We start from the raw sequence: 25735 nt of genomic DNA, 5'->3' as shown, positions 1-25735 counted from the left end.
GTGTAGCTATCGGATTCGGGATCACCGAAGTCGAAGTCATCTACACTATCAAGCTCTTTTGGTACTCTTTTAGTTGAACTCTGGATATGGCATGTATAGGACTACCCCTGTTGTTTAAGTTCTTTTTGATGTATGTGTGTAAAGCCATGGCGAAAATGGCTTGTAAAAGTGGAGTATGGCATTAGACCATTTTGTTTATGTATGTATATAATGGTTTCACGATGTGACTATGGTTTGAAATGGAAGTGTTGGGCTAATGATCAGCCATTGGAATGGCTAAATATGATCACATGTGGACCTAGTATGGCAAAACCCTAGTTGGTCCATGTAACCACAAAATAGGTAAAGTTTATCTTGAAAACAGATTTTGACAGCAACAGTGGTGTAGAATGAAAAATCACATAAATTCGTAGGAGTGGAATTAAATAGTGAATAAATTATGTAATCGACCTTGATGAATCTACTTCATATGGAAGTAACGAAACAATTATAGAACATACAGAAAGAGATATTCGGTTCTGTGGAACAGGCCAGAACAGTTCTGGTTCACTGTTCCGCCTTTGGAAATTCACTATAAATGACCAGAGATAATTAGGTCATACCATATATGTATGGATTCCTCTCTGAGTCTATTTCCACCGAAACAAAACGCATAGTATTGAAGCTCTGTGCAGAGAATATCCCAGTCTAATGGGAAAAGGTCAGTGTATCGACCCCTGTAACATGGGAGACTTTGACTAATAAACTGTACTAATTGGCCTGACCAAAAATTCTATAAAAAAATACATAGGTGGGACATGAGTCTAGTTTCAGGGAAAAATCACAAAACTAATTTTCGAGTTGTGAAACTCAAGATATGATTTTTGAAGCGACTAGTACTCAGACTGGGCAGTGTCTGGAAAATTTTTTTAAAAAAGTCTGTCAGCACCTCGTATTCGACTCCGGTGACGGTCTCGGGTTCGGGTTACAACTATTTGGTCGAGATCTTTATGCCATGAATATATACAAACTGTGCTATGTGATTATATACTAATTTTAGTTATTGATCTTGAATGTGTCATGATAAATCGGTCATATGTTTGTTAGATTAGTATGGATGTGTTTCATATTAATACGCAGTATGTATGTGAATTTTAATTATGTATAGTCTCAATCTACATGTCTTTGTTAAAGCATATTAACGAATTGATTGTTGGTAAAGTGATAATAAAGCTTGTATACATATGTGATTCTAGGTATAAGGATTCGGCCATAAAATAGTTTGGGCATAATGGTGTATTTAGTATGTTTATTAATGTGTATATTAAATGCGGCATTATTTAAAAGATGTGTAATTATGATCTAGCCTATTTAGTTGATTATTAAGTGACAAATAATGTATGTGGTTCCTGATTAACCTAGTTGACTAATTGTTATATATATATTTGATGTTTAAATGTTAAGTATAGTTTGGCACTTGGTAAATGTGCACCTTGCATGAATTCATGATAACTAAGTAATACATAAATGTTTTGTTTATACTAAGTCTATATCAAGAGCGTAATCATAATATATAGTTGACTTGTTGAATATATGTGTATTCAGTCATATGGTGCATTACTAAAGACATTGAATTTTATAAGTCATGAAGCTAGTGAGTAAAGAGGATGGAATATGCATGAGATAAACTTTGCAGCTCATTTATGCATTAAACTATGACATGCACATATGACATTTGACTTGCTATATTATTTAAGTTTTTGCATGCCTTGTATATATGTAAGTGATTTTAAAATATATATATATGGGAGAATATTACCTTATATATATGATTATAGGAATAGATAGATAAATGTAAGTGGTGAGTGTGTAGTGCAATACATATACATGTTTATAATGTTACATCTGAATGACGTATCTGTTATGTATACCTATGAAGCGAAATGTTCTCATTTAAGAGATGTGTTAATTTATGATTTAGATTTTTGATTAACTTTGAGACTTGTGTTTACGGTTAATTATATAATTCTTATGTATTTGTTTAAGATTGTATTTTATTTTGTAATACTTTAAAACTCTATTTCGACACAGATACGGGCTAGTGGTGTTACAGTATATATGTTGGATGTTGGAATCATTTGGTAATGCTAGTTTTTGTCTTTTATATGGCTTTGATACATGTGAGAAGTGGTTCAAATGGTAAGTTAATTTGCTATGGCATGAATCAATATGGTAAGGTTGGTATGTGTCAATTGTGGTATGTTTTGGTATGGAAACAAGTTAGCTACTAAATGGTTAATTATGCACATGTTTAGGTATGTTTAATGTACGTGTTTGAGGTGTCTTTCATGGCATATTGGTTGAATGGAATTTGTCATTTGAAATTGGTGATTTTATGCATGGTTGAACATGTTTTGATACCTTGGTCATATGTGGAAATGGCTTGTAAGGATGTGCTTGAATTGGTGAATGAAATTCTTGAATTAGCCTATTTCTTGTCCACACGACCTAAGACACAGGCGTGTAAACTTAGTCGTGTGAGAAACACAGCCATGTGTCCCCTGTAGGTTTTAAAAGGTTGCATTTCGAGAGTTACATAGCCTAGCACACGAGTGTGTAGCTTAGCTGTATGACCCAAGTCAAAAAGTTACACGGGCATGGGCATGGGCTTGAACACACCGTGTGCCCCTATCTCGAATGTCCACATGGCCTGAGACACGAGCATGTGTCTCATCCATGTGAGTCACATGACCTGGCCACATGGCTATGTGACCCCTGCAGTTCAAATTTTTTGACTTTTTCCTAAACTTTCTGGTTGTCTCTAATTTAGTCCCAAATCGTTTCTAAAGTGTTTCTAAGGCCTCAAGGCCTAGGATAAGGGACGATATGCATGTATTTGAATGAATTATGATATGTTTTATCTAATGTTTGGAAATAAATGTTTTTGTGTTACAAATTTTCATTAATGCTCTGTAACCTTTTTCCGACGATGGATACGAGTTAGGGGTGTTACATAAATCCTAAGTGGATGGCAGACTATGTATCTATGACTCGCACTCTTTGATGTAAGTAAAAGCCTGAGTTCAAATAGATAAGGAACCGAAAGTTGGTGAGTTGGGTGTACGAATTCTGTAGTATATAGCGTCATTAACAACAGTGGAATTCATAGCCCAAAGCATGGGTAAATGATATCCTCTCTTTGGCATTACATGGTTGATGAAAAGTAAACGTGGCCATAGGGCATCTGTCTTTATGGTGGATAGCTTGATCACTATTTGAGAGTGATGACTTTTCATTAAAGAAGATTAATAGTTACCATTAGATAAAATAGGATCATATTGGGAGAATGAATATTATCCCAAAGATATCAAGGATATCCTATGAGGGTAACACACTTATGGCAAGGTCATTGAACGAGCACTGAGTAGTTGCTTTTGTAATGGTATGTCATTGGGGAGCACAATCACAATACTATAGTGGAATGACTTTTTAACTAAATGAGTTATAATTATAGGCGAAAACCCAACACTTATTATAAATCATTTGGCCTCAACTACATATGTCTAATCAGTCTCTCCACTAACTCGTTGAAACCAGAAATGAATTGTGTGTTTGAATAGAAATGAATGAATGAATAGGAAAAGAGAAGTGGGAAACATTAAGGAGTGATTATGGTTTTCTACAAAATAGAGAATGGAATCACTTGGAAATGAATGTAGGTTTCCAAAAATGAAAATGAAAATGAAAATGAAAATGATCCTTTTGCAATCCTATATGGATTACTTAAAAATGATTGGAAAATGAGTTTATGTTTTTGGATTGTTTCAAAGCCCAAAAATAAAAATAAACCATTCGGTCATAGTGATGTTGAGTTGTGAAATATTGAACATATTTCTCGACATTTTATTAAGGGCAAAATCATCAAAATTTTACCAGGGGTAAAATCGTCAAAATTTGTTAGGTGGAAAATAGGTATGAGAAATTCTTTTTATATAAATATTAAAGTTTATTTTGGGAAATAAAAAAACTAAAGCGGGTTGGATCACATTACAAAATATTGGGCCAAAAAGGCTTAGAAGTACTCGTACTGGACCCAATGTAGAGAGACCCAAAAACCCTTCATGGACATGAAAAGGTAGCAACCCTATAGGAATAGTAGGGTGTGTCGTCCACCCTAGTCCTATTCTAAGTAGGATGTTATTTTCTATTTGAAATAAACTAGTACAACTCAACAAGGGTTCTACCTTTATTCCTATAAATAGATGGCACCGGTAGAGCTATTAACACAACTTTGAAAGATTGTTATTCTACTAAAAAATAGAGAGAATTTATTCTCAACTATTACATATATTTTTCTAAAATATAAATTCTACTGGTTTCTATTAAGATGAGAGAAATTTTTTTTTCACCCCAAAATGAGAGAAAACTTTTTCTAGTTTGTGTTTCAATTCAATTGGTTCGAGCCCACACTCGAAGCAGTTTTTGGTACAATAATAGCTGAGAAGATCATTCGGTTGAAACTAAGAACAACAAACATCCGCTAAGCTAAAAACATAAGTACGAATTCGGTTAAGGTTTATTGCTATAAATATCACAAATCAAGTCGATTTTCAAATTTTTAATTTTTCACTATGCAAGAAAATCGTTTTCAAAGTGTTTTTCCAACATTTGGTATCAGATCCAAGTTGTGCTATGTTTATGGTGTAAACTTAGACTGAAACTCACTCTTCATCGTGTTTGATTAATATTTGATAAGATGTGGCACTCTTGTAATTATTCATATGTTTAGGGGAATGTATGTGAATGAATGCAATAATATATATTTTATATAATTTTGTTTGTTAAGGTTGTGGTTATTAGGAAATAGATCGTGCACTATCATCTCCACATAGGATTATTTTTTATATGTATAATTATTGTGAGCTAGAAAGAAACATAGGACATAAATGTAATTTTTTAAAAAAGGAGTCCATGGCGAAGAGAAGATAGAGCGAAGGCAGTTAAAAACCCAAGGAATGCCTTGTGGTAAAAAATTGTATAATCTTGTTTTTCATTTATTTTCTAGAAATAGAACTATAACACCCTTTACCCGTATTCAATACTAGAATAGGGCTCGAGGCATTACCGGACTTATAACACAAGCATTCACACAATTCTGAGTCATAAATTTGCGTCTAAATTAAAACCATTCATATTCAATCATGAAGTCCTTAATACAAGCCTATGAGGCCCAAAACATGCTTTAGAAGTGGTTCGGGAATAAATCAAAAACTCAGGGAATTTTTACAAAACTTAAAAAAAATTTCATGTTACAGGGGTCACACGCCCGTGCTTTAGGCCGTGATCAAATTAGGGTGCTCTTTGACTTGTGCCACACGACCATGCAACACGCCCGTGTGCTAGGCTGTGCTGTCGATTTAATTTTCTTAATTTTCCATAAAATAGGTGTAGACTTCACATGGCAGGGCACATGCCTGTGTTCAAGGCCGTGTGTGCTACACGGCCGAGACACACGCCCGTGTCTCTACCCGTGTGCTCAATTCTAGACATTTTGTTTCTCAAAAATTAAGGTGCAGGGTCACACGGCTGGAACACATGCCGGTGGGCAGACCATGTGTCACACACGGCCTAGACACACGCCCGTGTGTCTACCCATGTAGACAAAATAAAGGCTATTTACCAAGCCATTTGTCACCCTCATTTACACCTACACTTACACCAACTCAATGACACAATTCATAGCATAATTAGACAACCAAAAAATCCACAACCAAGGTATTAACATCATATCAACATGCAAACATCTAACATACTTTAACATCATAATTATCAACACAAATCATGCAAGTTTCCATATTCATGAATGGTATCAACATATAAATATACTTATAACCAACCTTAGCCAACTTACATGGCCATATACAAATGAAATCATTAACCATTATAAGCCAATACATTTGGCCACATTACCAATAACACATATAACCAAATGACCAACTCCCTATACACGCCATACATTCAAAATGCCAAGATCATCAAATAACCAAAATAAGAATTTGATAGTGTGATTTGAATCTCCGACGATCTCTGATTCTGAGTTAGCTTGGTGATACTATACAAACATGGAAAATAAATGGAGTAAGCTCATGTGCAAGAAATAAGCAACCTTACCATGCACAAAGCATTCAAATAACATAACATAATTAAATGTAAACCTACCATAGTTTCATAATCACAATCTATTCCATCACAAAACTTACCTCATATTCATCATTTCTGACATTTAATAAGCATAAGCTTTACGTACATACCTGAGCCATCTCGGAATGAATGTACACATACTTTCATCTTTGACATACCCGTGAACCAATCGAAAAAATAGTGTCAGATACTCAGGAAAATTTGCACACTAAGTGCCACATATTTAGCCAAAGCTACCCAAGTCTCATATCACATAATCGCTTGCTCTCGAGCTATCGACGAGCCTACTCACACAAGCTGTCAGTCAAGATGTAGCTACGCGGTGCCGCTCACACAAGTTGTCAAGTATCCGCAAAGTATGCCGGTATACTCAGCCACTAGTAGGACGTACGAAACCAGCACCCGGATCGCATAATCACAATACACATAAGACCCTAGTGACATGTCACTTGTATCCTACCCTATTCCTAAGGTTCAAACGGGATTTCTCGCTTGTCGATTCGTCTCCAGACTCGTTCATAGGATTAAGCTCATCCACATTGATTAAACACACAATTCATGCAATATTAAAAAAATAAAATAAAATCATATTAAAGCTTATTTTTAACATACGAACTTACCTCGGTACAAAATGGATAATTGTTCGATTTAGTCCACAATCTTGTTATTTCCCCGGTCTAGGTCAGAACTTCATTTTTCTTGATAATCGAGCCTGAAAGCTTGTCTAAAAACCCTAGCTATGGAGACTTTTCAAATTCGGTACAAGGGACTAAATTGGAGAAAATGACATCTTTTTATTTGTTTTATTTGCCTTTATTTATAATTTTACCAAAATGCCCTTATAACCAAACTTTGAAATTTCATCTAACCATGTCCATTTTTGTCCAAATTAAAGTTTAATGGTATAATTACCATTTAAGGACCTCCAATTTAAGAATTCATTGCAATTAAACAACTCTAGCTTCTAGAACACACATTTTGCACTTATTGCAATTTAGTCCTAATAGTTAAATTGGACACTATCGATAAAATTTCTTAACGAAATTTTCACACAATCATTCAATCATACTATAGACCTTAAAGAAATAATAAAATAAATATTTCTACTTTGGATTTGTGGTCCCGAAACACTATTCTTATTTGACCCTAAAACGGGCTGTTACAAGAACCATGGAAAACTTGGCTGAGAATTTTATATTATTACCCTTCTCGTTATATATTTGTTTAATAATTATTTATTATATAATTGTGATGTATATGTTTGAGATGATCCACAGTTGATCTATTAAAGATAAGAAGTGTGGTAATGAGAAAATCCATGTGTTGTATGGTTCCATTCACTTCTTTAGGTTATTCGATTACTGTGATAAGTATAGTAATGAGAAGGTGAATGTCTAGGATTGGATCTGGCAAGGAAAGGCAAGTGGTCAAATACGACTCACCTCCATTTCTTGGGAACCTACCTAATGCACAGTTCAAATTCACTTCTTCAATTTTTCCCTTAAAAGAAAACTTGTGGAGAATTAAAATTGTTTGATCGAATCTTGTGAATAATTGAATGTGAATATTATAAAATGGTCATAATGTGTCATGCATTTATGAGATAAGCATGTCATATAGTTTAAGAAAGAATGTCACATATACTTGTCATGCATATATTGATCATACATGGTTGAAATAGGAAGTTATAAAAATCTTGCATTTTTTGAAAATATTGAGTGGAAGAAGGTCTCTAAATAAAACCTACGACCTCCATCAATGGTCTCTTGTGATGGCATGGCAAGTGCACTACCCCATGGTAGGATTGCTATGTGGATTTTACTAAGGAGATTTCCTAAAAGTAAGAAGAATTCTCTTATGATCAACTGATAATTGGACTAGCCCTTATGGTAGGCATTATCATTCGATAGGTCAAGAAATTATATCTTCAAAAGACGACAACTAGTTAAAGCAAGCTACTCAATGAGATTTTCCCATGATGGCTTATTTTTGGTGCATGATGTGATAGGTGTTGAGTTGATGGTTATACAGTCAAGATTTTCTAGATCAGTAACTCCCCATGAAGATCTACTTAAATTAGAATGATGGCAAAATGTTACACGATTATTAGTACGCGTAAATGCCTAAGGAATTAGGTTGATGTACTGATTGGATGGAAATCCATGTTCTTAATAGTTTATCATAATCACCCCTATGGTGGCTTGATTCAATGGGTGTGGGAATTATCATTACAACGACTTACAAATGTTTTTAGGGTTTAATGTAAGACGCGTGCCTCATCTTAATGCATATCATAATGTTGCAAAATATGTTTCAAATATTTTCTTAATACAAATATATTAATATATAAATTTTTTATTTTTAGTTCAAACATGGCACCAACTCCCTTATTGAACATACTCACTGAAAACAAACTGAACAGAAACAACTATAAGGAATGGAAAATGAACTTGATAAACTTAAAACAGTTATCAATACTAAGTTCCCTCCGACCACTCAATCTAAGGCTAGAAAACATTGGAAAGAGTCTAATGAGATAGCTCGTTGCTATATGCTGGCAAGCATGACTACCACTCTTTATAAGCAACTGAAGAGTTGTAAGACTGTTAAAGCGATTCTACATAAGCTAGAAGACATGTTCGAAGGCCAAGCTGCCTTTGCTTGATAGTCTGCTATAAATAGCTTAGTGAATGCCCCAAAAAAACTTGGCACTCTAGATAAAGACCATATGATCACTCTTATGGGCTAATTTACCGAAGCTGCGGACAATGAGGCCAATTTTGATGAAAATACCAAAATATATATGGTTTTTAAAAGTATTTGTTGGCTTTCGGGCTGTATATAACCTTGGCAACAAAAATCTGACCCTTACACAACTCATGAAAGAGTTATAGTCCTATGAGTTAATGTTGAATGGTAGTCAGTCGGTCCGAAGAGCAGAAGTGAATATAGTCATTGCTTCTTCCTCAAAAGGGGAGGGAAAGCACACTAAGAAAGGCAAGGTTGAGGTCCCTTGGCCACCACAAGTGGAAAGGAAAAGAGTCAGAAAGCCTAAAGACTTATCTAAGTCTAAATGCTTCTTTTGCAACAAGAAAGGGCACTTCAAGGAAAACTATAAAGAGTGGATAGAATACCTAACTACCAAAGGCAAAGGTATGGAACTCTTGATGATAGAAGCTTGTTTAATGGAAGACTCAATAGACCATTGGGCCATTGATTCGGGAGCCACTAATCATGTGTGTGTTTCTTTGTAGGGGTTCGAAGAGATGAAAAATCTTAAAGATAAGAGCTTATCATTGCAGACTGGGAACAGAACAAGTGTGGCAGCTAAAGTAATGGGTGATGTACATCTTTATTTTTTATAATTATGGGAAGATTATTTTAAAAGACGTTTTCTATGTACCAAGTTTCAAAATAAACTTAATTTCCGTTGCATTTTTATATAAAGACAGCTTTACCGTGACTTTTAATAATGGAATTGCAATATTTATATAAAGACAACTTAACTATGACTTTTAATAATGGAAAATTTTTAGGAAAGTATTAACACAGAAAAGCGAGGTCCAATGATAGCACAATCGTAAGCCATGGAGATAGTTGATGTCAATCTGATTCCGTGGATGAGTTATTGACTCTATTTTGTTATTTATACCTCTTAGTTGGGTTCAGATAGTTAACATACAATGGATAATTTGATGGTTTTATTTTGCTGCATCATTTTTATAGTTGTATTTTTATGGATAGTTTATGTTGATCCTTTATATGATGGTTGTATTTGATGGTTCTATTTTTGTTGATGTTGATTTTAGTATCTGCATATACTTTTACAACAACATTTAACAACAAGATAAAAATATTTTCCATTCCATTCAATTCTTTCATTCTTAACAACTAATGCAACAAAAACATGAACAACATTTCACCATCTACAAGTAAGATAACCCAAAAACACCATCCATGATACAATTAAAAAAAAAACTTATAAGTAACTATTACTTTGTTGCTCCTTGACATTTTAGCCTTGTACAATGTTATTTTCTCTAACAAGCGAGTTACCTTCAATCGTATTCTTCGCATTTCGTCAATATTGAGCTCGTCGTTCTGAAGTCTTAATCTCTTGTTCTTTGTCAATAACATCTTATTTTGAAGCATTATTTCATCAACTGTGCATCCTTATTCTTTTACAGTTGAATCCATCCCATCACTGTTACCTTTAACCCACCGAAAAAAATCACACCCTTCGGTCTTCATTTCTCACATACAACAAAAAAATTTAGAATATTAAAAATCTAAGAATACATCTTAAACCCAAATTGTAACAAAATGTTAGTACACACAAAACCTTTTTTTTTCTCATAAAACCAATTATGGCAAACCAAAACAAAAACCCTAATTTACCTCTTTGAAGTTTGCACACTCAAAGAATTTTCTCCCTTTGTTCATTGGAGTATACGTGTTGCAAACGGGAGCCCTTAACCCGCAATGGTAATACAAAACCCTTTTCTAAGCATTTGATTTTCTATTTGTAGAAGACCACATGGTGGAGACATGAAGGAGATAGAAAATGAAAGAAGGCACAAAACCCTATTCGTGTTGCAAACGAAAGAGATAGGAAACGAAGAAGTGAAACAAAAAAATGGATGAACAAAAGAGGGAAAATGAAAGAGATAGCAGAGAAAATGAATGAGAAAGAGATAGAAGAGAAAAATATCAAAGACGATGGTGAAGAAAATTTTTTAAAGGAATAATATTATGGGTTAATATTATTAAGTAATAATATTTAAAACAATCCAGTCAAAAAAAATTAAACACGGGTCAAAGGGGCCTTCGGAGTTCGACATGTGGCAACGCACGAGTGATCAGTGCTACCACGTCAACAAAATCTTAACTTCATTAGGCTCAAGTACCAAACTAGTGGACGGAAAAAAGTGCGGGTACTAATCTAGGACAAAAAACACTATTAAGTACCAATTTGAAAGAAGTGGACAAGTTCGGGTACTAATTTTATATTTAACCCGATTTGAATATATTGACAACTTAAAAAACTTTTAATATAATACATATTAGGGTAAACTTCCAAAATAGTCACTTTTAGTTACTTATATTTGAAATATTACGTTTTAGTCACTTACGTTAACGTGTTGTAACATTTTAGTCATTAAGTCATTAATTTTCATTAATGGCACGTTAAATCATCATTTCAAACAAAAATTTTAGGTTAAATTCTATAATTGGCCCCCATATTTTTTTTCTTTTTGAGCAATTTAATTTTTTTCTTTTATGTTTTTTTAACTTCTTTTTTTTCTTCTTATTTATTTTCCATTCTTTTCTGCTTCTCCCTTTTATTTTCCTCCCTTCTTCATCTCTGTTTTCCACATAATTAATTCAAAGAAATGGGATTTCAAACATGAGGCATCTGTAAAGTTGTTTCGCTTGAATGATCTAATAATTAATTCAAAGAATTAGAATTTCAAACATGAGACATCTGCAAGTTATGTCAAACAATCAACTAAAGGTTACTTGTTAATGTGTAGTATTTAACCATATATTGATTTAAGAGCCTGTTGCTCAAAAATCATTTGAGGTAGCTCTTGAAGAGAAAGTAACATAAGAAAAAAAGGAAAGTTAAAGTAACATAAAAGAGGTGGAAATGGGAGGAATACAGAAGGAGAAGCAGAAGAGAATGGAAAAAAAAGAAAAAAAATGAAAGTTAAAAAAATATAAAAGAAAAAAATTAAATTGCTCAAAACGAAAAAAATATGGGGACCAATTGTATAATTTAACTTAAAGTTTTTGTTTGAAATGATGATTTAATGTGACACATTAGCTTACCGCTACATCGTTAACAACAATTAATGACTCAGTGACTAAAATATTACAACACGATAATGTAAGTGACTAAAACGTAGCGTTTCAAATATAAGTAGCTAAAATATAACCTGAGACAAACAAAAGTGAATATTTTTATAGTTTTCTCTATATATTACATACCACAATAAATTAAATATCTTAAACATGTAAAACACGCATAACAAATTTAATACACGGTTAAGATACAGTTAATTAGCTCAGATCATTACTTTCGGTTTTTGCTTAAATACATGTCTGAGTGGGTTATAATTGTTAGTGTGTCAAGAAATGTAACTTGAGAAATGAACATAAGTGACTAAAATGTAACTGCTCAGAATTTATGCTTTACTTTTAATATATAGATTTATATATTATAGTCCTTTGTTTCTTTATTCCTATTTCAAGTAAGTATTCATGCTTCAATCAAAATAAACATAAAACTTGATACCACTGTCGAAACCCTTTTTATTTTGAAAACAATAGGGATCGACTTTTGAAAACAAAAATGTGGAGTCGCCACCAATCTCTTGATTTAGGTGTGATTGGGCCACCTACTAAAACGTTTTATTCCATGAAAAATAAATTTGGTTCATGTAAAATAAAAAAATGGGTTCGGGAGTCGGTTACGCATGAGGAAGGGTTAGCACCCTCATTACGCCCAAGAATTGGTACCAAATTGATTTGATGTTGTTCTTATACCAAAAGGTTTTTTTTTAAAGAAAAGATTTTTTAAAGTATGATTCTTTTAAAAATGTTTAAAAAGTTCAAATTAGCAGTCAAAATTCTCTTGTTTCAAGGATATGCAGTATCATACCCAACACGATTGGATACAATCCTTTATACCTTTAAAAATACATAATTGAAACAAAATTGAAACAGGAGAAACAACTTATAAATAAGATAATTGCGAAGTAAGATCAATGTGCAATTTGCGACAATGCGCGAGGATTATAATTGGAAATATCCCGTGCCCACAATGCTGTACTGAAACGCAGATCAAAGTGAAAAAGTGCACAAATTAGAAGGCCAAATTTTAAAAAACAAGGTAAACCAATTGGGCGTAAATTGAAGGCTCGCGCGAGAGGAAGGACCTAACGCGCAAATCTTCTATTTAAAGGGAGAAGGCGCAGATCCGGGTACCCAATGCGCGAATCCTCAAAGCTTGGAACGACGCCATTTTTGAAACCCCCTTAAACCCCCATTTGGATTTCCTTTCTCATATTGCTTTAACTCAGCTGACTTTCTTTTCCTTTTTTAAAACCAAAACCCTTGAAATCAATCAATTAGGGCTCCATTAGCACGCATCCGTCGAACCACCATCATTTGGTGACCAGCCGCATGCAAACACCGCCCCGATTATGCCATTGACGGTGCTTGACTACACCTTAAAAGATTTAGTAAGTAATTTCTTTCCCCTTTTTCGTTTATTTGAAAAATAAAATTCCAATCTTATGCGGTTTTTAACAAAACTAAAAAAGGTTCATGAATCAAAGAAAATTTCTACGCTAATCAACCCCTCGCTCTTGCCTCTGTATTTTGAGGTTTCTGGCTCTCATTGATGTTGATTTTCACACTAAAAACCAGCCAACAAAAAAAAAGAAAATAAATTAAATAGAGGGCATAAAACTTGAAATCACCTTTTCTACAAAATCTTTTTTTCTATTCTTTATGCGTGCGCTTGCGTATATTGTGTGTCAATTTTTTTGGAGTACATTCAACGACTTTTATAGCCGGATTTACAGAATAAAGTAAAAAATAAAATTACATTTTCATTGCTGTCACCTTCTGTAAATTTGGTTCTCTCTCTTCTCGTGTGTTCTTTGCAGGAACGGCCGTACGGAGGAACGACCCTGATGACGTGGAGGCCGAGCGTGGGGATTTCTAGTGAGAAGATGACCTTCTGGTGCCATTCTGGCTTACTCCAGAAGCTTCTGGCTTTCTCAGGCTGCTGAGTTTCCTTTTGGGTGTATTGGGCCTCGGGTTTGGGTTATTAGAATTAGGTTTTAGGATTTATTTAATTGGGTCAAATTTTATGTAACTGGGTTAAGTTTATATTAAGGGATTTTGGGTTTAAGTTAGTTTTTGCCCAAATATTTGTAATCGGACATTGGACTTCTGATTTTGGGTTCTTTATTTGTGTGTGTGTGTTTTTTTTTTGGTTTTTAATTTCTATTTTGTATTCTAATTGGCCCGGGCAAAATGGGCCTATTACAACCACGACAGAAACAGGCAGTTCTAGTTTAAGCAATGCTCATTTATTTCTAACAAAGACCAAGATGCTTGACTCGTCTTAATGAAAAGCTTGACCCATTACCTTATTTAAGCACTGCTTTAAATATACTTTCCTAATAGCCATACAATTTCATTGAAACCCACTGCCATCAACATGTTTAAATTTCATTTTCTTTCATCTGCTTTAATGCTGATTCACTGTTTCATGGTTAGCTACGCCATGATTGAGGAACCTCACCACCGATCAACATGCTCTTCTTGCAGTTAAACACCAAATCATTATTGATCCTTACAACATCTTAGCCGACAACTGGACCACCAATTACCCTGCCTGTAATTGGGCTGGTGTCTCTTGCGCTGCTAAGCACACGAGAGTTAGAGCTTTGAATCTCTTCAACATGAATCTTACCGGAACGATCCCTCCGCAATTAGGAAACCTGTCGTTCTTAGTCTCTCTTAATTTGAGTCACAACAATTTCCATGATCATTTACCGAGGGAGTTGGGGCAATTGAGTCGTTTGAAGCTCATTGATTTAAGCTCCAATTTCCTAAATGGTGAAATACCATCCTGTTTTGGAAGGTTGGATAAGGTTTTACACTTGATTCTTGCAAATAATAATTTTACAGGTGAAACCCTCCATCCATAACTAACATGTCCAACTTGGAGAACTTGGACTTGAGGAACAATCTCGTTCATGGAAACATTCCATACGAGATGAGTAAACTTATGAAGCTGAGGACACTTCGTCTGGCTAAAAACCAACTTTCTGGTTCCATTCCTGCTGCCATTTATAATATTTCCGCCTTGCGGATGATTTCTCTACCATACAATAATCTATCTGGTAGTTTACCAAAAAAAATATGTCATCATCTTCTAAATCTTGAGGCACTTTACCTGTATGAAAATGAGTTTTCAGGTCAAATTCCAACAAGTATTGGAGAGTGCAAGAATCTTCGACAGTTAATCTTGGACACCAATAGATTCAATGGTAGAATTCCAACAAGTATCGGGAATCTAACAGCGCTTACCGATCTATACTAGTTTGCAAATGATTTGGGAGGTAAGGCTTTTTCCTTGCATATTTTCTTCAGTCCAAATAAATTTTGATTTTTGTTCTCATAAAAATAAAATTTTCGTAAACATGGAAATTAACAATCCAAATTTTAAACAAGCGCTCTAGCTGCGATTTCATTATTCTGTATAAAGATTTAATATTAAATTAAACTATTAAAATAACTTAAAATTTAATCTGTAATTAATTATTCAAAATAAAAGCAAAGATAAATCCTGATTTGATTGTTTTTGTTTGATACAATAGACTTGAAACATAGAGTCTTAATTCGATTGGTAGGGTATTATTATCAATATAAGAGATGTAGGTTCGAGTTCCCTAAAGTGCATTATCCTCCATAACCTATTTATGGGTTGAGGAGTGATTATGGGTAGTTTTGGACATTATGTAAAAAAAAATAGATATAATCAAAATACTAACCTTAATATATTAATTACTAAATATGGTTATTTAATCAATTGAAAGGAAAAAACAATAAAAGAAGGAAGGATTATAATCCAAAGACAAAATTAACAAGCTTTTAAACTAAGTCATTTCTTAGCCTTTATTTTCACTCTTTTTCCTTAGGGCTAAAAATGAAAATAAACCATGGCGTTTGAATGATTTTTAGTCCAAAAATTAAAAAATTAGAAATTCTATTTTTTATTTAATTTTTATGATATAAAAATAAATATTCTATATTTGGAATTACAAAAATAACTCAAAATACTATATAAAAATTTTTTTCACAAAAATTATAAGAATTATTAATTTGGATTTTTTATTTTTATTTAGAATTATTTATGAAAAACTTTGAAATTTTATCAAATAACCTCTAAAAACTAAAAAAAAAGAAAAGAAAAGAAAGAAAGTCTATTAAATCCAAAAACCTAAAACCCATTAAAAGGATCAAATCGCATTATCACAAATAATTCAAAAAAAATCCAAAAAACCTCAACCAAATTCCAACCAAACACAACCCTACTTTCACTTTTGCAATTTATACTCTTTTTTTTCTAGAATCATTTATATTCGTTTTACTATCTATAAAAAGGTAATTCTTTCAAGATTCATATCTGCCACTAAATTAGAAATTTGATCTCAATTTAATAGCTTTGTAATTATTACTGCAATATTTAGAAAAACTGTTAGCTTTATTATAATACTAAATTGTTGCTTTTTAATATTTAGGTGAAATTCCATGGGAAATTGGAAAGCTTGAGAAGTTGGAGTATCTTCACGTAGAATATATGCGACTTGATGGTTCAATCCCAGCTTCCATCTTTAACCTTTCTTCTTTGAAAACAATTGTTCTGGGTGACAACAATCTATCTGGTAATTTCAAGATTAATGTTTCATCTTTCTATATTTGAAGTTTTTTTATTTTAGTTTTTAAATCAATAATAATTCAATTAAGGATTATAAAAATAATTAATTATACTACATAATTTAAGAAATTTGTTAAATATATATATAAATTTTGGTTTAATGTGTAATTTGATAAATGAACTTTGATTTGGTGTAATTATGTATAAAATTATACATAAAATTTTAATTTTGATTCAATTATACACATTTAAATAAATACACCAATTTATTTTTATATTAGATAAATATAATTATTTATTTATACAATATATAAATATAAAAGAATGTATCGGTAATTGTGTGAATAGCTTGTGAGGTTGGATCAAATTAAAATTTCATGTATAAAACTGCACAAAATCAAAGTTCATGTATAAAATGCACATTAGACCAAAACTCATATATAGTTTTGAAATTTATCCCAAATGTAAAATTATTTAATTTGCAAACTATCTGCTAAGCAAATAACTTATTTTTTTTCTAAGACCTTGTTTGATAAACCGTTAAAAAAATTAAATTAATTAATTTCTTACAAATATTTGATAATCCAAAATAAAAACAATTTAACTGAATTTTTCTATAAAAAAAAGTGTGAAAATGGAAAGTAGATAAAAGTTACTTATCACTTAAGGGAGAATATTTTTAATTAACTATATTTTATTTTATTTAGTTTAATACTATATTATCTTATAAAAAATTTATTTTAAATTTTGACTTGTTTTTAGAGATTATTTATTTAATTAAATAAATATATTTATTTAGTCTAAACTATTTAATATCACATCATCTATATATTTATTTAATTAAAAATATTATTTAATTTTAAATATTTTTATTTAATTAAAAATATCACATGTCATAATTTGATTGATTCAACTATTTTTTTAACTGAAGTTAATAATTAATATCTAAAATAGTAATTAAAAAAACTTTGAATACGACAATAAAAATACATAATTTATATACATACTTTTCATATAATCCTTAAAATAAAGTTCTTTTGTAACATAGCATGCTTTTTAATTGAACTTTTATGTCTTCCAAAAGAAAAAAAATTGGTTGAAAAACATAAGAAAAACGCTTTCCAAGTTTCAACTTTATTTTTAGAGATACATCTTAAAATTATACATAAATTTTAATTTAATATATAATTGTATATATAAATTTTAATTTTGTGCAATTTTATAAATGAAATTTTAATTTTGTGCAATTTTATAAATGAAATTTTAATTTGATCAAATTCTCGCAAATTATTAACACAATTATTGATTAGTATCATTTTATATTTATATATTACATACTGAAATAATTGTATTTATCCAATATAAAAATAAATTGAATTATTTATTTATTTAAATGTGTATGATTGAATCAAAATTAAAGTTTCATGCATACATTTGAACCATAATCAAAGTTCCATGTATATAATTGCACCAAATTAAGGCTTATGTATACAATTGCATATTAAACCAAAGTTTATGTATAATTTTGAAATAAATATATTCTTTTTACTATATAGATAGATTTTGTTACCTAAGAGTTTAAAAACAGAATCATCCTTTTTTTTTGTCTTTTGTATAATACATATTATCAAAATTGAAAAAGGATTGTGTGAAACAGATATATTATCCATTTCCAATAGTTTAATATTACATCAGTATTTTCAAGATTTTTATTTAGATTTAATTTTTTTCCAAATAAAAATATTGATGTAATATTAAACTATTAAAAAAGTGATACAATCTTGTCTCTGTCAAAACTATAGTTGGTGGAACTAGATTTGATCGACCACTCAAAATAATTGACTTGACCTGTGTCTAGACAAAAAGTTAAATTGACTTTTAAGTTAACTCTTAAAAATCAATTCAACCAAAAAAAATTAATTAAAGAAGTTGAGTTGATTTTATAATTTTTAATTATTTTTATAAATCTTTTAAGAACCGAAAATCAGTACACCAATCTATATTTGAAAAGCATGTTCTAAAGTGTAAAATAAAATAAAATCTTTTAACGTGAATTCTAATTTATTCTCAAAGAATGGCACTTCATAAAATTTCTTTTTTCATGTAATTCTTGTTCTTTTCTTGAACAATTACATCAATAAATTTTCTTTTTTATAATTAAAAAAGTAGAGGTGGATTAAAACATATAAAATTCTTACATAGATTGAAAACATTTTTAACATAAACTAGTTTGGATTTTACAGTTAGGTTAATTATTAATTATTTTTTATTTAAATTATAGAGTAAATATTTAAATATAATTAAAGATTTTGTACTCTTGTAGTTTTTTACTTTTATTTTTAGATATTTAATCTCTATTTTTAAAATTTAAAAAGTTAAATTCAATTGTTAACATCATTAAATTTTTCAGTTAAATTGATGGATTTGACATTTTAAAATTAAAAAAATATTCACTTAATAGCCATGTAACAAAAAAGGTAACAGTATAATGGACTTGAATTTAACAAATAGTTTTAATAGTGTTAACAACTCTTAAAAATTACATAAACATTTTAATCAAAATAAAGTATTTGAGCTAATCAATGACATCGTACAAAATTAAGGTATAAAACTATATCAAAAAGTTCAAGTATAAAAATTAAATTTTAAATTCGAGTCTAGCACAAAGATAAAAATAAAATTAGACCATTATTATATAAATTTAATTTTGAATTAAAACAAAAATTTAATCATTTTGCTATATAATGCAAAAAAAAAAATCATGTGTCAAACAAAGAAGGTCATTTGTAATATGTTCCTGTCTCTATTCCTTTCTTCAGTCTTTTTTTTCCTTTTCCTCTTTTGTACTTTATTGCTTAAACACTTGTTTCTCCTTTTCCAGGTGAACTACCATACATTACCTCGGTTCCAAATCTGGAGAAAATTTTCCTTTGGGGCAATCATCTTAGTGGAAATATTCTTGATTCAATCTCTAATATTACTAAGCTCAAAATTCTAGAATTGCAAAGAAACTCATTCTCTGGCCTTATTCCAAATGCACTTGGCAATTTGCAATTCCTTGAGAGATTGACACTTAGGTCCAATCATTTGACCACCAAAACTTCATCTAATGGGTGGAGCTTTCTGGATTCATTGACAAAATGCAGGTATCTGATACATTTGGACTTATCATTGAACCCATTGGGGGGTGTTCTTCCACCTTCTATCTCAAATCTCTCAATATCACTTCTACAGTTTGAAGCCACAGCTTGTAAAATTAAAGGCAACATTCCCATGGAAATTGATAGTTTAAACAATGCCTTAACTTTAGTCCTTTCTGTCAATGAGTTGAGTGGATCTATTCCTACAACAATAGGAAGGCTAAAAAATATCCAGCTTCTAGAGTTTTCTGGAAATAAGCTACAAGGCTCTATCCCACACCAACTTTGTGGCTTAAAGGGATTATACAAGTTATCATTTGCTACTAATGAGCTTGATGGACCTTTACCGGTAGGTTTGGGTAATTTGATTGCTTTGAAAAAGCTAAATTTTTCCTCCAACAAATTGCATTCATCAATACCTTTGAGTTTCTGGAGATTGAAAGATATTTTAGAAGTAGACTTGTCATCAAACTATTTTAGTGGTTCACTTTCACTTGACATTGGAAATTTGGAAGTAACTACACATTTAGATTTGTCAAGAAATTTTCTCTCAAGTGATATCCCTTCCACATTTGGAAGCCTTCATTACCTCCAGGTTTTACTTCTTTCTCATAATAGATTGCAAGGTCCTATTCCTGAATCATTAGGTGACATGATTAGTTTGGTAAAGTTGAATTGATCTAATAACAACTTATCTGGAGTCATCCCCAAATCTTTGGAAAGACTTTTATACCTTAATTTCTTTGATGTGTCTTTTAATAGACTAGAAGGAGAAATCCCAAAGGGAGGGTGTTTTGTAAACTTCACGGCCAAATCATTCATGAAAAATTATGCACTTTGTGGCTCACCTAGATTGCAAGTCCAACCTTGCAAGAAAAATGGTCATCGACATCCCAACAAGACCCTTCTGCATGTTACGAAATATGTTTTGCCAATATTTGGTTCAATTATTATAGTTCTGGCTTTCATAATTGTCTACAAAAAGAGGAAAAACAAGAGTACAGGTTTGACAATTGTTGAAGATTTAGTACATGTTAGACAATGGAGAAGAATTTCTTATTATCAGTTGTGGGAAGGGACTGATGGATTTAATGAAAGAAACTTGCTTGGTTCAGGAAGTTTTGGCTCTATATACAAAGGAATGCTTTCATGTGGAACAGAAGTCGCAATAAAAGTTTTCAATTTGGAAATAGAAGGAGCATTTAAGAGCTTTGATGTTGAATGTGAAGTGATGGCGGAAATCCTTCATCGCAATCTTGTCAAAATCATTACTTGTTGTTCCACTATTGATTTCAAAGCCTTAGTGCTAGAATTCATGCCTAATGGAAGTCTTGAGAAATGGTTACATTCTGACGATCATGCCTTGGATATCCTACAAAGAATCAACATAATGGTTGATGTTGCATTAGCATTAGAATATCTCCATTCTGGATTTCTTATTCCTATAATCCATTGTGACTTGAAACCAAGTAATGTCTTATTGGATGAAGACATGGTTGGACATGTGGGAGATTTTGGAGTTTCTAAACTATTGGGAGAAGGAGATTCCATCAAGCAAACAATGACGCTTGCTACTGTTGGCTATATGGCACCAGGTGATGTTTTAATTTCTAGTTTTTCTTTATTCCAGAGTTAGTTTTAACGTTTTGTTGATTATTAATGATTAATGATTCAATTCTTTGTTTAAAATACAGAATATGGATCGGCAGGAATTGTTTCTGTAAAATGTGATGTTTATAGTTATGGTATTTTGTTAATGGAAACTTTCACAAGGAAAAAGCCTACAAATGAATATTTTGTTGGAGAAATGAGTATGAAGCATTGGGTGAAAATGTCATTATCTAATGGAATAAATGGTGTAGGGGACTCCAGCATAGTGCAAGAAGAAGATGAATACTTTGTTGTTAAAGCAAATTGTATATCATCAATTATGGAATTAGCTTTGAACTGTTCAGCTGAGCTACCTGAAAATAGAATGGACATGAAGAATGTTGTTTCAAAGCTTAAAAATATCAAAAGAAAATTTTTAAGCAACATTGAGGAAAATTAATACGGTAAGAAACATGGTCGTATCTAGTTATAATTTAAATTTATTTTAAAGTATCTTTAAATTTTATAATTTTCTTGCAGATTAAATGATTTCTGCTACTTACCATAAACAATCTTGATTCCACAATCAATGTACTTTTGTCACTTTTTAATAAGCTTTTAGTTTTAGTTTTTTCAATAAAAGTAGAAATTATGAAGATCATATTTGGTGTATATATTCCCCATAAAAAGACATGCATTATTGTTCTTTATATACTAATTTGGCTTCAATATCCTTGATGGAAAATTAATCACACCACGTTTCTATTTTTTTTTTGATTAAATGTTATAGTCAGTTTGTTGACTCCTATTTTTTAGCAAGTCTGTTAGTCAAATAAGTTTGTTTAATCTTTATGGGATTATTCTGTTTTCATTAGTCTGTTAGTAGAGAATCTTACTTCCACGATTTACTTTCTCTGTAAGCCTATATAAAGGCATAACTTTTGAAATTAATAACAGTGAATTGATTTTGGTTGTCTTCCTCTCTTGTGTTCCGTATTCCTTTGAAGTTTGTCATTTGTGGTATCAAAGCTAGGTTTAGAGTGTTTTGTGTTGTGTTCCAGATACGATGTCGCAACATCCGAGTGATTCCGATAGATTTGTTCAACCTATTATTCCTCGCTTTGATGGTCATTATGACCATTAGAGCATGTTGATGGAAAATTTCTTAAGGTCAAAAGAATATTGGTCTGTCATTGAGGATGGAATCTAAGAGCTAAAAGCTGGAACTAATTTGACAGATGCACAGAAGATAGAGATTGATGCACAAAAGCTGAAAGATTTGAGGGCCAAAAATTATTTGTTCCAAGAAATTGATCGTTCAATCCTTGAAATGATTCTTTGCAAGGATACAACAAAACATATTTGGGACTCAATGAAAAAGAAGTATCAAGGCAATGCAAGGGCAAAGCGTGCACTGCTTCAAACGTTACGAGGGGAATTTGAGAATTAGCACATGAAGCCAGGAGAGACTATTTCAGATTATTTCTCAAAAATAATGACAATCGTAAATAGGATGCGTACTCATGGAGAAAAGCTTGGAGATGTTGCTGTCATTGAAAAAATTTTACGATCCTTGATGCTGAGATATAATTTTATTGTTTACTCAATTAAGGAATCAAAAGACCTTGATGCTCTTTCCATTGATGAGTTAGAGAACTCATTAATGATTCATGAGTCAAAATTCATTTTATAGGAGAGTGAGGAGCAAGCGCTGCAGGCACTATCGATTCACAAAGATTCTGGGCATGGTAAAAACAAATGGAGGGGAAGAAGCAGCGATGAGAGGAGAAATTTTTGGGATCATCGCATACCTCATGGGAAGCCAAAAGCTATAGACAAATCCCAGATTGAATGTTTTTGATGCCACAGGTATGGTCATTACTGTAGTGAATGCTATACCAACCTGAATGGAAACAATGGCAGAGGTTGAGGTCGAGGACATTGGAGAGGGAATGGTAGAGACCGTGGCAGAGAAAAGGTAAACTTTGCAACAGCAACTGATGAAGAAGAAAAGGATGAGGAAGAAGTTACCCTATTAATGGTGTGTGATTCGAATGAGGAGACTTGAAAGAATTTATGGTATCTTGATACAGGTTATAGTAATCATATGTGTGGAGATCGATCAGCGTTCTCTGAGCTCGATGAGACTTTAAGAACAACAGTAAAGTTTGGTGACAACTCTCTCGTTTTTGTCCAAGGACGAGGAAAGGTAAAGATCCAAACAAAGTTCTCATATGTCTAAAGCATTTTTGGTGTTTTCTATGTCCGAACCTAAAGAAAAATTTACTTAGCATGGGTCAACTCTAAGAAAAGGGCTATGAGGTGATTATCAAGGATAGAGTGTGCAATATCTAAGACGCCAATCTTGGGTTAATTGCTAAAGTCACCATGCCGGCCAATAAGCTTTTACAATTTCATATTCAACATATTAAACATGACCATTCTTGTTTTTCAACACAAGAAACAAGTTTAGCGTGGCTTTGGCATTACCGATTCGGGCACTTGAACTTTGGAGGACTGCAAACACTACAACAAAAAAGATGGTTGATGGTCTCCCTAGATTCGACATTCCTTCAAGAGTATATGAAGATTGTGTTGTGGGAAAAATGCCTCGAGATAGTTTTCCAAAAGAAACAGCTAGAGAGCCTCAAAATAGATTAAACTGGTTCACTCTGACATTTGCAGACCACTGAATCCAACTTCAAATGGAGGTAAGTGTTATTTTATAACATTCATAGATTATTTCAGTTGAAAGAGTAGGGTTTACTTTCTGCATGACAAATCTGAAAGCATTTGTAGCTTTTAAGAGCTTTAAAGCACTGGTTGAAAAGAAAGTTGAAATGTTAATTAAAGCTCTTTGCAGTGATTGTGGAGGAGAATATCTTTCTCAAGAATTTATAAGCTTTTGTGACTCTAATGGGATCCATAAACAACTCACTATAGCTTATACTCATTAACAAAATGGAGTGAGTGAAAGGAAGAATCGAACAATCTTAAATATTGTTCGAAGTCTCTTAAGAATAAGTAATGTTCCAAAAGCCTTTTGGCTAGAGGCGGTGAGTTGGAGTGTTCATGTTTTAAACATGTAACGCCCCTTACCCGCATTCAACGCCGAAACAGGGTACGAGGTATTACCAAAACATAACACATACCATTAAATAAAACCGAGACAAAAATATGGCATCCAATTAGATCATGAATCGTTATAACATATACCTTTAACAATATTAGCCAACTTCAATGGCTTTGTACCAAACAATCGGTCAAATACTATAACCAATATTTTAAACCTAGGCAATTATGACACGTAACAAAATAACTAAGCCTACTATACATGCCATAATTCAAAATGTTTAGTTCAAATACCAAAAGTATTGATAGTGCCAGCAGATCTTCAACGATCTCTAACTTCTGTGCTAGCTGGATGACACTATAAGACAAAAGAGATAAAAGAAAGTAAGCTTCTAGCTTAGTAAGTAAGTATATAAATAATAAATAAGAAATCTAATATGTTTACAAAATAACTCAATTATATCTATTTTTAATTTCACTATTTACTCTAATTTGATCAAACTATCCCTCCTGCGTCATGTTCACTGAATAAATTATAACTCGAGTTATGAAACTCAAAATTAAAATCCGTAAAATTTTTCTGAAACTAGACTCATATTTCTTCTTACTAAAATGTTTCTAAAATTTTTGGTTCAGACAATTAGTACAGTTTATTAGTTAAAGTTTCCCCTGTTATACAGCTCGACTGATCTAACCTCTGTTCTCTACGAATTAATTTTCTCCTTGTACAAAATTCAAATAGCCATGAAATTTATTTCATTTAAACTAGACTCAATAAGGAATCTATGCATATAAACTATATTTCTTAATTACTTTTTACAATTTTTAATGATTTTTAAAAGTTAGAACAGGGGATCACATAGTCATTCTGAACAAGTCTCACAAAAATATAAATATCTCAAAATATAGGACTCGTTTTCTTACTCTATTTATTTTAAATGAAAATACACTCATTAAGATTTAATTTCATCTCTCATTCAGCCTCTAATTAAATTCATACTATTTTTGGTGATTTTTCAAGTTCACGTTTCTGCGATTGTCCAAACAGTTTTATTATCAATTTTAATCTTTCACACTTTGGTTGCATTCTTTGCTTATCCTTAACAAATTTTCCAACTTCCAGTCACATATCGAGCTTATTACTCATATGTTACACATGTGTATTCTTACACTTATCATTACAAGGTCATACATAATTTCATTTAGTCGATTTTCCCGTTGAACACTTTGGATCGAGTATCCGATACTTGGTGGTTTCAGCGCGTAGTTCCACCCATCACATAGTTCGGCT

At 31.9% G+C, this 25735-nt stretch overlaps 1 protein-coding gene and 1 long non-coding RNA gene across 2 annotated transcripts; both read left to right on the top strand.

The window, feature by feature from the left end:
* The first annotated feature begins 12987 nt into the window (after positions 1-12987).
* On the top strand, positions 12988-14274 carry LOC121203265 (uncharacterized). The gene is made up of 2 exons (XR_005901895.1): positions 12988-13427; positions 13857-14274. It is a non-coding gene; the product is annotated as an uncharacterized lncRNA (long non-coding RNA).
* A 640-nt stretch (positions 14275-14914) lies between these two features.
* LOC107889945 (receptor kinase-like protein Xa21) lies at positions 14915-23233 on the top strand. The gene is made up of 6 exons (XM_041076126.1): positions 14915-15104; positions 16506-16649; positions 19524-20451; positions 20545-21377; positions 21477-21772; positions 23066-23233. The coding sequence occupies exons 1-6, from the start codon at positions 14915-14917 to the stop codon at positions 23231-23233; spliced, it is 2559 nt and encodes an 852-aa protein (XP_040932060.1).
* Positions 23234-25735: the final 2502 nt, after the last annotated feature.

This window comes from Gossypium hirsutum, chromosome A09 (genome assembly GCF_007990345.1).
Source record: "Gossypium hirsutum isolate 1008001.06 chromosome A09, Gossypium_hirsutum_v2.1, whole genome shotgun sequence".
Lineage (NCBI taxonomy): Eukaryota > Viridiplantae > Streptophyta > Magnoliopsida > Malvales > Malvaceae > Gossypium > Gossypium hirsutum.
Note: the sequence above shows the minus strand (reverse complement) of the source record. Positions and strands in the feature narration are given on the sequence as shown.